The sequence below is a fragment of the Lampetra planeri genome, chromosome 7, assembly GCF_965212315.1.
Source record: "Lampetra planeri chromosome 7, kcLamPlan1.2.h2, whole genome shotgun sequence".
NCBI lineage: Eukaryota > Metazoa > Chordata > Hyperoartia > Petromyzontiformes > Petromyzontidae > Lampetra > Lampetra planeri.
In genome coordinates, this window is record NC_136113.1 from 2,494,405 (window position 1) to 2,508,071 (window position 13,667).

Consider the following 13,667-nt stretch of genomic DNA (forward strand, 5'->3'; position numbering starts at 1 on the left):
TTCGTTCTCTTGTGCACGCCGTCTTCAGTTTTCTGACCGAACGTAGCCGTCTTCGGGTTCGCAATGAAACACGTCAGAGATACCCACCGCAAGCCTTTTAATGTTTCACTGGAACTGTCGGAGACGCATTTGTAAATTTTAAATAACACGGTGTTTCTCCGAAAGATGGAGAGATCGTGTTGCAGTTGGGTGGACGGGGGGGGGGCAGGCAGTAAAAGAACACGAGTGGCTCAGACACCATGACAATCCAAGGCGGCGATCGCATAGCAGTGCCGCATCTCTGCAGTTGAGCTGAAATATTGCATCCGCCAGTGCTTCATGCGGCTTGCCTGCTCTGATTAGGGTTAGGCCGGTCGCGTCGGCTGCTGGGCTTCAGCCCGGTTATGTCAAATTCAGTAGCGGGGCCCGGGGCCCGCCGAGCGTCACCGTGCGGCCGCGGCGCCGCGACGGGTGCCGGCGCCGCGACGGCTCGAGCGCGGGCCGCGGTGCTGCTCTCCCATTCACTAGGGCCAGGGCCTCTCGCCGCGTGATGAATGGCGAGCACGGCTCAGCTCCCAGTCACTTTGCCCGAATTGATTATGGTTTTAATTTCATCGGGCTGTTTACCTTTCTGCCGCCTACCTTTAATGCCCGCTTCCCTTTTTTGGCCGCTTAATTGATGTTTTGGCTCTGGAGAGAAGGATCCCCGGGAAGTATTTTTATTCCAAGCCTCGTGTCACTTTAGATCTGATCAATGCAAAATCCATTATTTAAATCAATATGGGGCGAGGGGAGGGGAGTGTTACTTGAGAGATGGAAGTAGGGCAGCTGCAGGAACCCCGCGTAGTCCGCGGGCATCGGGTGGGTGGACGGACGCGCCGCTCCGGCCCCGCCGCTCCGGCCCCACGCTCGTCCGCGTGTCACTTTTAAGAGGACAGTTTATAGAGTGAGCCAGAAATGAAAGCTGCAGATCGGTGGATCCCATTCGGCCGTGGCCACCGCCAGGCGTGATGAACAGCGGACACACTCTTCACGCTCCGCATGATTTACACCCTAATTTCACGTTAGGCTGTCGTAAAGTCACTCTATATGTCTTGCTGATGGTTTAGAACAAAAATTGTCATTTATCTGAGAAGAGGATGATTTTAGCATACACTATTTTGTGCATGGCTAATGAAGAAGTTATTTACCGTGGCACCGGTCCTGCTGAAAACAGCGGAGAAGTGGTAAATATAAAACACAACGTGTCAGCAAAGAATCGGAATAGGTGACACAAAGCCTTTGCCGTTGCAGCACCAACGTTTTAGAACAACCTTGTTTCCTCCCTTGACATCGTAAATCTTTCTTTAAAAAATATTCTGAAGCAGAAGATTAGTGCTGGATACAACCACATTTGCAAATGTGATTCGCAACTTTGAGCCTTATCTGTGTATCGATAGTTACATGTTCATTTTTTATCGTGAGACTATGTGTTGTGTTGGTGTGGTTAGGGACTGTTCTTGTTGTTGTTTTGCTGCCTTACCCAAGCTTGCATTTCGTTTTTTTTTTATCCCCAGTAATTGATGTACTTATGTACTTTATCTATATTCATACATTTTTTTGTGACTTGCTTACATGGTCTCTAATTTTCACTCCTATTTTTGCTGAACCTTGCTTATCCACCCCGACTGGACATCTGTGAAAAATAGGTTCACAGCTTATCGGATTCCTCCAGGATAAATCAAGATTCTGATACTGACCAATAACAAATTACGATTACATGATATACAGTGAATTTTTGTCGTTTCTGCCAATATTCGTGGAGCTATTTGACACTACTGGTTCAGTGCTTTTAAAGCAAATTGTTGAAGGGGTATTAGGCCGAAGATTGGCTCCAAACAAAGCTTCCTCTTTAGAGTAACGCAGGAGCAGAGGTGGGACAAAGTCATTGTTATGCAAGTCCAAGTCGAGTCGCAAGTCATCAAATTCATGACTCGAGTCTGACTCGAGTCCAAGTCACATGACTCGAGTCCACATCTCATAGGTGGGACAAAGTCATTGTTATGCAAGTCCAAGTCGAGTCACAAGTCATCAAATTCATGACTCGAGTCTGACTCGAGTCCAAGTCACATGACTCGAGTCCACACCTCTGCGCAGGAGGCACATGGCATGGCCACAGAGGGGCGGGGGAGGAGGGGGGACACAGGGTACACATTGTAGGACACGTCACACAAGGCGTGAGGCATGGGTACGGATTGCAGGATGCGGGACATGGAGCATGGCCTGTGGGAATCCCATTGTAGCGTGTGCCTGAGCTTCGATGCCAAGGAATATATTTGGACATTTTCACTTCTTTTTCAGCCAGTTGGTGCACTCAAGGGCCCTGTTGGAAGTTTATTTTGCACCAATACCGAAAAACAATGGAAAAACCTCGCATGGAACCATCTTCATGATGTTAGGTATTGTGAGAATGATTGCAAATTATGCCATCATTACAGTCGTTGGAAAAATTAATTGCTCAGGACACTTGGTAATTTTCTTTTTTCATTTAACACGTCCCTTTGCACGTGTGCGCTCAGAATAAAGGTACAGCGCTATTGTGGCTGAGCTGAAATTGAGGTGCGCGTCCTGTGCGGTGCGGCAGAAAGAGCCTACAGAGCATGGCAGGAGTCGTCGCGATTGCTAAAATCAAGTCGGGGGGCTATAAATGTGGTGATCTCTTGTTGCCTCTTCTCTGTGTCATCGAGCATTTCTCTCCCGTGAAATATTGTTTGTGATCTCCTCCGTGCTAATTCCAGCGCGGTAGGAGCTTCCATCAGCTCTGGTTATTGCGCCGCCGCGGCTTTGGAGTCTGGACAGTGGTGGGTTTTGGAGGCAGCGCCGCCTGCCAAAACAATGATCGAGTTTGCCAAACAGTCGGCCTCACGCGGCCCTCGTCGTCTCGCGTTTGCCCGGCCGGGACGTTAAGGGCGCGTGACTGCGCGGCGTCAGCGACGGCTCGGCGGCGGTGCGCGCGGGCGACAGCGTGACGTGACCCCGGCCCGCCACGCCGTGACAGCGAGGGCCGGCGCGCTCCAGCGATGCGCCGTGGCAGCAGCATCTGAGGTGCGGGCTCCTGGAGCCGGCCACGTTACCAACAGCTGTGCCGCCGCTGCCGCCGCTACCACCCCACCCTCTCGCCACCCCCCTCTCGTTGCCCTTCCCACGCATCGGCTTCCAGTGCTCACTGCCGATAAAAAATGCCCTCCTTAACTCGTGACCTGCGTGCGAAGTTCATTCGTCCTCTTCAATTCGAGCCACGGCGAAATTGGCTTAGAGTGTGGGCCAGGAAGTGTCTGTATGTGTTGAGTGGCAATGTAGCGGTTAGTGCTCTGCACTATGAACCCGGCGGACCCAAGTTCAATTCCCGCTCACGGCCAACACCAGTGATAATTATTTGAACTGGTCGTGGGCCTCTACGTCGACTCAGCCTCAAATGAGTACCTGGTGCGATGTGTAAATGTCACCACTCGGGAGACAAAGGTGTCCGGGCGTGGTGCTGGCCACCCTCGGGTGCCTAGCCAGCCTTCATAGGTGCTCGCTAAGAGCATTTGCCTCAAAAGTCTGTTGAGGCTATATAGGGGATCTTTGCTTTTGTGTGTTAAATGCCATTCATCTCAGTCAGTCAACTCATGGCGCTTGGGTCTGTCCCGTTCACGTGGCCTTAAAGTGCACATAGCCTGGCACAAACCCCGTGGTGACGTCACCGCTACTTACTGGTAAATGACGGTTGGTTGTTGTGTGTTGAAACATGTTAAGGGAGTAAGTCTGCATTCTCCTCCAGTGGTTCACGAGCACAGTGTGAGAAACGGTAGCCTCTCGTTTGGCCTGAGTAAAAGGTATCGTGGTTGCCTCGTTAATAATGATGAATGTGCTCTGAAGAGGATTACGCTATACACATTTATGTAATGTGCAATCATTTTTGTTTCCGTATTAAAGCGGGAGAGGACGTTGGCAAAGGCACCGCATATCACAAAAAATGTGTACCCTGGCTCTGCCCAGCATGTACCGTCGTTGTCAAACTTGCGCAATATCACAGCGGGCTTTTCATAATTGAAATTATATCTTTAAATTGAATGAGCGAGCTCTCCCTTGGCCTGCGCGTGTGGATGTTGGTGCCACAGATATCCCCCTGACGTTATAATACACGTGGCTGGCACAGGGTCATGGCGCCATCACTCCCTACGCATGGACCGATGTGGGGGTTTTCCTTTTTTTGTGTGCAAATAAAAACACTGGTATGTTGTACATTTTGTACACAAAGCTGTCTTGGAGCTCGTGCTCATTTTTGACTGCACGACAGGGATGGTGCTGGCGTAGTCTCGATCGTTTGATTACAGCCACAGTTCGGTGCAAATTATTCCGCTGCGATCAATGCGGCACAGCGTTCTGCGGATGTGTGCTGTACAGACAAATACACGGGAAGTTTGTTTGCTGAAAGGAAGAGGAAATCAACATTTTGGCCAACATTCAAGACCCCCACCCCCCGCCGTCCCATTGATACGCGTGCTGCGTGCTAGACTTGGAAGGCTAACGCACTCATCTGTCGCTCAGCTCTTAAAGTGTTTGCCCAGATGTGACAACGAACGGTAGCAAACTGAAAGTCTAATGCGATCCTAATTTAAGCGAGAAAATCATCTTTGGATTCGCTGAGCCATCAATTAATGCTTGTAATGTATCTCGCGTTTATTTTTAGACGGAAGCTCTGGTGCAGTCGTGCTTTGCCTTGCTCAGCACGACGTTAACAAATGCTGTTTGTCAATTGCACGCGCGGCGCTGTGTTTACTTATCGGGACAGTTCAGACACATATTGATTAGGACACTTACACACATTCGTACGCCAAGTCATGGAGAGTTACACATCCAGCGTGTACATCTCTCCCGTCACTTTCATGAGCGCGCCTGCCAGCGTGGGAAGTCATTTGTCCGGCTGAGATTGTCTGCGGGATGACCGTATGCAAAGTGGAAAGAGACGACAAAAACGCCGCCTTCAGGCACGTAGCTCGATTTGTATTCCTTGCCTGGAGGCGATGACTCTATTAGACACATTTAAATCTCTGTGTGCCATCTTTATGCTTGTCATTAAATTCATTCTGTGCAAATGTTTGCAAGGAGCACCTCGGTGCGATTCCTATCGAAGTCATTAGAGACCGTAAACTGATGATAACGTACCACAAAGTGGAGGGGCTGGTGTTATTTTGTGATTTATAAGCAGCTGCGGTTATGTGCAGCATCGTCACGGCATGTTACCTGACTTAGAATGTGAGCCTCAAACACGTCGCCTGACAGCTTCCCCACTCGACCTCTCAGCCGCCTCGTCCTCTTTCTCTCCGTCGTTGTGCGAACGCTGCAAGTGGACCTGACGTGGACGCACGCTCGCACGTTCCTCCGGCGATGCTCGTGCACGCTGCGTGCCTCCCCCGGGGGGCAGGACAGAAAGCATTTGAGATGAGAAAAAAAATCACAAGCATCGCCCTTCATCAATCCGCTGTGAACACATTCGTGCAGTCGCTAAAAAAGTTGATGCAGCTCGTCGGCCCGTTATGAATTTTCACTCTTCTGGCAATTCCTGAGAAAATAAATGCACCCATATTTTGTTTGCGCGTTCTTTAACTTGAAGATGTTCACCGTGGCGTAAGTGCTGAGGCTCACATTTATTTCCATTACGTGGTGAGCAGCTTTTCCAGAGGCGATGCGCATCACCGCTGAATAATTTGTTACACCGTCTGATTACGTTGCAGGAGACAGGGAGGGGAACTGCAAGAGCTCTGTTTAATTAGTCGTAACTCGCGGAGTTGTGAGTCGAGTGCCTGGGTCGTAGAGAATGCTGGGCTCGCTCTGGGACGAGGTTAAGCAGACTTCTGGTGCGGAACGCTCCTCAATTTTACACTCGGCATTGCCGTTAACGTGTCAAATGTGAGGTGTCATTTTTGGTTAGCTGTTTACCGTGACGCTGCGGGTCTCATGAGAAACTGGATTAATTAAATTAGGGGCCTCTTGATGAAAGTAAATTAAAAGGATAGATTGGGCAAAGGACAGCGCTCTCATGTGGGGTCGCTGGGCGCTGCGTGTAAATCAGGGATGCGCCAACTCAGGGCTGACCTTCCCAGCGTGGACGGGTTATTTATCGATGGCCTGAACGTTACCTCCAAGCAAGACGTTATTGACAACAGAGCCACCTAAATTGGCCTAACTGGCAATCATATGGAAGATCAATGCAATAGGACATAACACATATTCAATTAAATGCATTTGAATTCATGTAGAAACACATCAGCAATGTAGGTATGTGCTAAATCCGTTTGACTCTGTTTTTATGATCAAGGTTTTTGCGATTGGAAATTTCCCCACTCGTATTGAACATTTATCACGGTTAAAATGTCAGTGCGGAGTGAAGTGTTATGATGACTGCTCTAGCAATGTAACCTTCCGTGCAGACTGCCGCTGAGAGTGAGCCAGCGTGCCGCTAGCATGTGTAATTTACATCTCATATTTAAAAACTAAAATAAGGACTTGCCTTTTTATTAAATTCTGTTTCTCTCCAAATATGTGGAACTACATTTAAATTATTTAGATATCTAAATGTTATAACTCCAATTTTAATCTTCGAAGAATTAATAAATTATGTGGTTAGTTATTAAACAAACCTTTAAGACATCATTAAATACATCTATATATTTTTGCAAACACCTACATTTTAAAAACACTTGTGACTGTTGAATTTACATTAATGATGGGGGGGCGGGGGGGGGGGAGGAGGTTGGGGGGTGCGGGGCGATGGGGAACGATGATAATGCTGGAAATAATAATGGTTGTAAAGGGGTCACGCTTCCTGTCGCTGCGGCTGCCGCTGTGTCTGCCTCGCACGCTGCCTTCCAGGCGTGCGTCTCGACCGGGTGCGAGGAGGGCGACAGAAGTACAAGCGACGGATCGACGCCGAGAACAGCCCCTACCTCAACCCCCAGCTGGCGCAGCCAGTCAAGAAGCCCTGCAACGGGAGCCTCGGTGGGGCCCGCTCCACCTCAGTCGTGCAGGGCCCACTCGTGCCCGGCCGATGCCACCGCACGACACGCACTCGCATTTCCTTTCACCTTTGTGCCAAACCTGCTGTTCGGCGGTGTTTTATGCACTCGCCTGGGTTCTGACGTCCCGTGTCAGAGGGACACGGAGGTGTCTAGGCTTTGGAAAGGCAGCAGCCCAAAGAGCGATAAGGGAAGGATTTTGTTCGAAATGTGTGTTCCAATGCGGTGAGTAGCGGCGTGTGTGCCGGAGACAGTTTTGTCATGCCTGCTGTTATGAGACGCTGCAGAGCTGGTAGAATTGAGCCGTTTGTCAATGGGTAAGACTGTAATTAAATGCTTCCCCACTCGGCCGGGGCGAGATCTCCCCTGGGTGATGCGACTGAGGATTAGTGTATCACTTGTCTCCACGCTGCGCTGGAAATCCACCAGTGCAGCAGCAGCAGAAAAAAATATCACCTGGCAGCCTCAGTGCTGCGTCTAGACTTCGAGGCTCCACGGCTAAACGGTGATGGCGCAGAGCGTCTCGCCACTCTCTCCTCCCTCCATTCTCTCCTCTCTCTCTCTCGCGGCTTTTGCAGCTTTCCGACTCAAGCCGTGCGCTCTGCACGGGGAAAACAACCCCAGAGCTGCCCGTGATTAACTCCCCCCGTTTGGCTGCAGCCCTTTCAATTTTCACTCTTTATCTGAAGCACTGCAGATAATGCACCGGAGGGCTTTTTAATTGGCCGTGGTATCACGGGCACCCGCGTAATCTATGGCCGGTTTCCATTTACTGGGTGTCAGAGGTTCATTCAGGCAAGAAATTTTATTGTCGTAAAGTCCCAGTCCTGTTGTTCTTCTGGCTGCCTGGAACATTTACAGCTCCCGAAGCCATTAATGTTAATAGTTGTATTGATTCCACTTATGCCAACATTAACCAGCATCTTCTACTGTCCCTTATTCTGCTTGACATGGAGGAAATGAAATGAATACAGGGTTTGGCGTTGCGTCGACAAGAAAAATATGTTTCGCACGCATTGATTAAGCAATTTGAACAGTGAATGTGCAGTTCAAGTCAATTAATGTGTAGAATTATTGGTTCTTAAATAATAAATTGTCAGTGTTAATGAGCATTTAAGATCGTGAATGTAAATCAATAGCGTGGATTGCCTCAAACATGTAAATGAAAATAATGACATTTACTATATTATTATATTTATATTCAATTATAAAACCGTTTTTCTCTTTAATTACTTATTATTGCTAAGTATTAGGCATGAGGACACAATGTTGTGATTGCACGTTAGATAAAAATTTAAAACGTAATCTTGAAACACGTACTCACACACAATTACGGATTACATATTTTTGTTTTGCATCAAATTTCTCGACGATCGCAGGTAAAATGTTTGACTTATTCTTAAACGTGCCATCGGGAAAGAGTCTTCCGGTGCAGGGGGGGAGTGCGTGGCTTCAATTTGGTTCCCAAGTTCAGGACACGTGTGGTCCTGGTCCCTTGGCATCGCACTGAGCACGCCACCTTTCCATTGCTCCCTCCAGTGAACAAGATCATCTCGCACCTGCTGGTGGCTGAACCCGAGAAGATCTACGCTATGCCCGACCCCACCGTGCCCGAGGGAGACATCAAGGCCCTCACCACGCTGTGCGACCTGGCCGACCGCGAGCTTGTGGTCATCATCGGCTGGGCCAAGCACATTCCAGGTGAGGCGGTCCCGCACACACAAAGACAAATGTCCCTTTCGTGTAGCCTATAATGGACTTGGGGCAAGTGCTGTTAGCGAGCACCCATGAAGGCTGGCAGGGCCTCACGAGAGAATGGGTGGCCTAGGTACTCATTTGAGGCTGAGTTGACCTAGGGGAGGCCCAGTACCAGTTCAGATCATCATCACAGATGTCGGTTGTGAGCAGGAATTGAACACGGATAACCACTGCACCACCACTCGTCACCTATATACACTGACACATTCAAGTTCAAGTTCATTTATTAGGTATAGCCCTGTGAGCCTTACGGCTCTTGAATTGGGTGCAACCGCAACAAACAAAAAAACAAAAGCATGAACAAAAAACATCTTAAAGTGAATATGTGACTGAGTGCAAACAGAAAATCCAAGAAAAGACAGCAAAATATTGCAGAAAAAGCACCGTACACCAACGCTGTGTGCAAAAATCCCAGTGGGATGCAAGTCAAACAACAACCACAAGACAACTTAGATTAAGGCCATCAGTCTAACTCTGTACTACAACAAACAAGAATGGCTAAACCCATACACTTTTCGAAATCACCAAAATAAAGCCATGAAAGCAATGAAAAAGCAATCGTAGGAACTGTGACGAAATTTTCACAATAAATGGCATAAACAACATGTACTACCAAAACCCTGCAGCCATAGCTGGCTGCATGAGTCACTCCACAACAGCAGGAGCATCAATCGGAGTATTATAATTTTTCAATGCACCTTTAAGATCATGCAACAACAACAACAACAACTGAAAGCTGCAGTTCATCACTAATTGGCAGGGATGTCATCACAACCTTGTGCCAGACTAGCAAGACTTTGAGGCTCAGTGAAGTGGTGACACCTCGCTGACAGGAGGTTACAGGACAGGCTCAGGTGTTATGGGTTACCTGGCTGGAGTGAATGGCTGATGCACGTTCACAAAGATCCCCCATGTGGTCTCTAACCAATCAAGCACACCTATTAAGGCTGGCATGGCGAAGGAGGGAATGGGTGGACAGCACCATGCCCAGCCACCTTTGTCTCTATCGTGCTGATGTTTACCCACAGTGCCAGGTATTTATATAAGGCTGAATTGGCTATGGCCTGGAACTGAATTCAAGTAGTGGGTTCAAAACTCATTGCAAGACCACTGCACCATCAATTTGCTTTGCATACACCCACACGTAGAAGCACACAAAGATCACCCAGATAGCCGTAAGTGGGCTATTGGGGCAAGTGCTGTTAATGAGTACTTATTAAGGCTGGCAAGATACAAAAGCAGAGGCACACACGCATATAATGCACGCACACACACAGGCCCCATGAGAGTTTGTATATCTTAGGCAAGTTTGGTAGACATGCACACACACACAAAATAATAATAACAAACAGAATCACTGTTCGCCACTACGTGAAAATGATGTCACGCTGACGCTTGTATCAAGTTAAATGCTCGCACACGCACATATACATGCACACATACATGCAGACACACAATCTAGCCCCATTATGGTTTCTATTTGTGCACGTGCTCTCTCACACGTGCATAGGTGAATCACAGAAGCTCACACAAGCCCACGCGCGAATTGAGCCTTTAAATAGCGCTGTGAAATAAAACATTGCAAACGTACGTCACAAAAAACACTACGGTAGCTAAATTAGAAATGAAGTCAAGATTTGAAAATATATATATAGATACCTCTTAGCACAGGTGGGATTTTCATGAAGTTGAATTTGTTTGGAATTTTAAAGTCTCGTGTTTATGCGGCTTGTGCAAAGTGTTCGTCGTGCAGTCGGCATTGCAGAGTGCATGCGGTGGCTGGTCATTCGCGGGTTTGTCTATAATTTTCTTAATGTGACCTGGATCTCCCCACCTCTTGTGAACCCCGGGAGTTCAGTCATGAGGATTTTTCTTGCATCGGCAAGGCACTGCGGCTCTTCGTGATGACTTTACAGCCCATTCATTGGTCCCCTCGGATGCCGCTTTAATGGATAAATAAGTATGAATGCCCCATCTAACCGCAATTAACATTTAACTGTGCCGGTGTGGAAAAGAGAGCGAGGGAGCATTGAAATAAAATCAATAGGGGTCTCTTGATATATATGAAATGCAATAAGAAAATTGATTTGCTTAATGTTATGTAGTGTTGTGGGTATCTTCCGTGGTTTTCCATCACGAAAGGTCAGGTGTTGTAAATGGACAAAAAAAAAATAATTCTGCGAGTACTCTGTATAAAATTGAGTTACCATACTAATATCTTCTTTGCATTAGGAAGGTGCTCTGTGGCCAGTCGGGCGTTTTAACTGATTATGGCACAATGAAATTAAGTGGCTTCGATAACATAAATCTATTTGAGAGATGGGTTTTTAGAGAGAGATTAAGGGGAGCACCGAAGCAGGCAGACGTGTGCTTTGTTCCTATCTCTGCGGAGCCTGATTGTTGGCCTCCAAGCCGTGCAGCGGCTCTCTCGCTCAGCGTGGACGAGCTGCCTCTCTCGTAATAGAGGAGACGCATCGTTCTTTAACATTAGTCATATTAAAGGCAGAGCATGGGAACATTAACCGTAGTATATTTAATGTGGCCCTAATTCGTCATTTCCTGCGGGCTGGGGCTTCCAAGCGCTGTCACGCTGGTCGAGCAGACCGCGGCCATGAGAACCGCGTGGCATCGGGGCACTCTTAATGGCCGGCAAAACTCGCGCGGCAATTAAAGTTACGACGACAGAGGAAATGACATGGGGTGGTCAACGCGTTGCTCCTGCCGGAGGCCACCATTGAATCAGTGGAGCTGCTTCTGTGTTGGTGTTTTTCTACTGAACGAATCCAGTACTCTTCACCAATGAACTGCTCAATCGAAACAAACCGAGTCCAGCCTAGGAGCGAGTTTTAATTGGGCCTCAAAGATCCGTCAGTATTGATATGGCATGGCGGTTGTGTTGGGTGCAAACTGCCTCATGCGTTGCAGTAATCGCATTACCGACTTCGTTGCCATTAATAACCACATTTTCAGCTATCACGTTGCCAATAGCTGCATTGACGGCCATAACGTGGGTGATGTGGTGGATGGCCCCATGGACTGGGAGCCAGCGGAGGGTCCGGTAATCATGTGATGCTGCTATTTAGTGAGGATCCTGGCAGCCACTTCCCGGGGGTAGTGAAGTGTTGTTATGAGGGCTTGACAAAGAAATAAAGGATGGGCCTGCACTCGTGAAGGCAGGAAGCTGAGCATGTGTGAGCTAGGGCTTCTGCAGCAGCAGGGTTGAGCTGATCTTATCCGCTTTTCTGGTTTCTGCAATGCTGGTACCCTACACTGCTAATGATGGCATTGCTGACCTCGCAGCTGATAGCTGGAATAAGAATCCCAGTCAACTTGTCCCAGCCCGTGTCTAATTCGCCTGTGCCGATTCCATATTAACTGTGCCCGTCGATGTTATTGGTGTAAGATTCCATCGTACGTGCACAGACGTGGGGTAGCGGGGGGGGGGGCACTTGTGCTCTGCTACGTCGCGATATCGAGGCACATCTGGAAGTGCCGCCAGTAAAATATAAAACGTGAATTTTGTGCTCAGGATTGACGTTTGTTTAGTGATGGAGTGGACGACAGTCCTTCCAAGCGATGATTAATCAATACTTCCTGGCTGTCAGTGCGGGGCCACTCCTCTGGCCTCCACAGAGGGACCTGCATGGGGCCAGCGACCACTGGGCCACAGGGGTCACACAGCCCCTGAGAGCCCTCCCAGAGGCATCCATGAGTTCCTCCTGTGCACTGTCAAGGGGCTTCGTGGCACGTGGCGGTGCGGAGGGAGAAGAGGAGGTGGGATCGGCTGAGTGGCTGTGAGGCACACACGGCGTTCGGGGGCTAGAAGTGGGAGGAGGAGGGGCTGGTGTGCGAGTGAGGCTGCATACCGATGGGAGCATTTCCGCTGGAGGGTGATGTTGCCAATAATGCAGACCCTCGTGGCTTTCCCTTTGGCTTAGCGCGCGCGTTGATTGTGGCTTTCTAAAGATTTGCTGAGTGTCACTGATATAAAAGGTAGAGATTAGTGCCACGAGCTGAACAAATGTTCACAATATTTCATCTGTCTAGTCCACATTTGTGAAAGGTTTTTCCTACTTTTATATTATTGTTTTCCATTCCAGCACATTTCTTGTTAGATAACTGTTAAACTGCATTCATATTTCACCTCTCCACGGTGTGTTCCACAATTCTGACATATCCAGAATTATTTGTCATTTTTGTATTTCAATTTCATTTTAAACTTATCGCTATTTTGATTGTGTTAATCAGTTTCCTTCTCTTTGTTTCTCGTGCGTTTCACATCCGAGTTTCTCGCTTCCCCTGCAGGCCATACATTTCCCTCCATCCTTCGTTTTGTTATTTTTCATTTCCAGACTTTGTCTAATTGGTTTTCTTTTCTAATTGATGGCCATTAGATGTGTTTGTTCTCTCCGCCCCGTCCTCCAAGTCATCAATAAACGTGAAGTGGAAAGGCCCTCTCAGCCGCCTGATTATGTTCCAATCACTTCCCCTGTCAGCACTCAGCATGACTTAGGGTAATGCCCAGCCAGGCTCTCTACAGGAACAGGAAATATGTTTGCTCTTCCCCCTGTTTAATAACCCTGAAAAGGTAATGAGCCCGTGAACGAGGCTGATACATATTTGCTTCTCTCAACTGTGCTGGGGGTTGCATCAGATGCTGCCGCTGCCGCTGCTCTTCACTGTTTGCTGAGAGAACAAAATTCCCCCCCACCCTCTCAACTCGCACGAGCGCTCATTTTCTCAGCTCTCGGACCTAAAATTAGACGAAGCAGCTTAAGATGCTGAGGAGGTCCTTACGTGGCTCTATAAGGGATTAGTTTTACACGGCGTGGCACAAGTCATTAGAATAAAAGCAGGCTCCGTATAGCGCTGTCGGCCCGCGGAGTGAGC

The 13,667-nt window shown here is 48.4% G+C and overlaps 1 protein-coding gene across 3 annotated transcripts in view; it reads left to right on the forward strand.

Moving 5' to 3' along the window:
* Positions 1-13,667, forward strand: part of ESRRG (estrogen related receptor gamma) — a 138,729-nt gene that overhangs the window by 110,710 nt on the left and 14,352 nt on the right. For all 3 annotated transcript variants that reach the window (XM_078595942.1, XM_078595943.1, XM_078595941.1), the window contains 2 exons: positions 6,877-7,002; positions 8,559-8,720. In XM_078595942.1, coding sequence (XP_078452068.1) covers positions 6,877-7,002; positions 8,559-8,720 — 288 coding nt within the window. The remainder of the gene's footprint in view (positions 1-6,876; positions 7,003-8,558; positions 8,721-13,667) is intronic.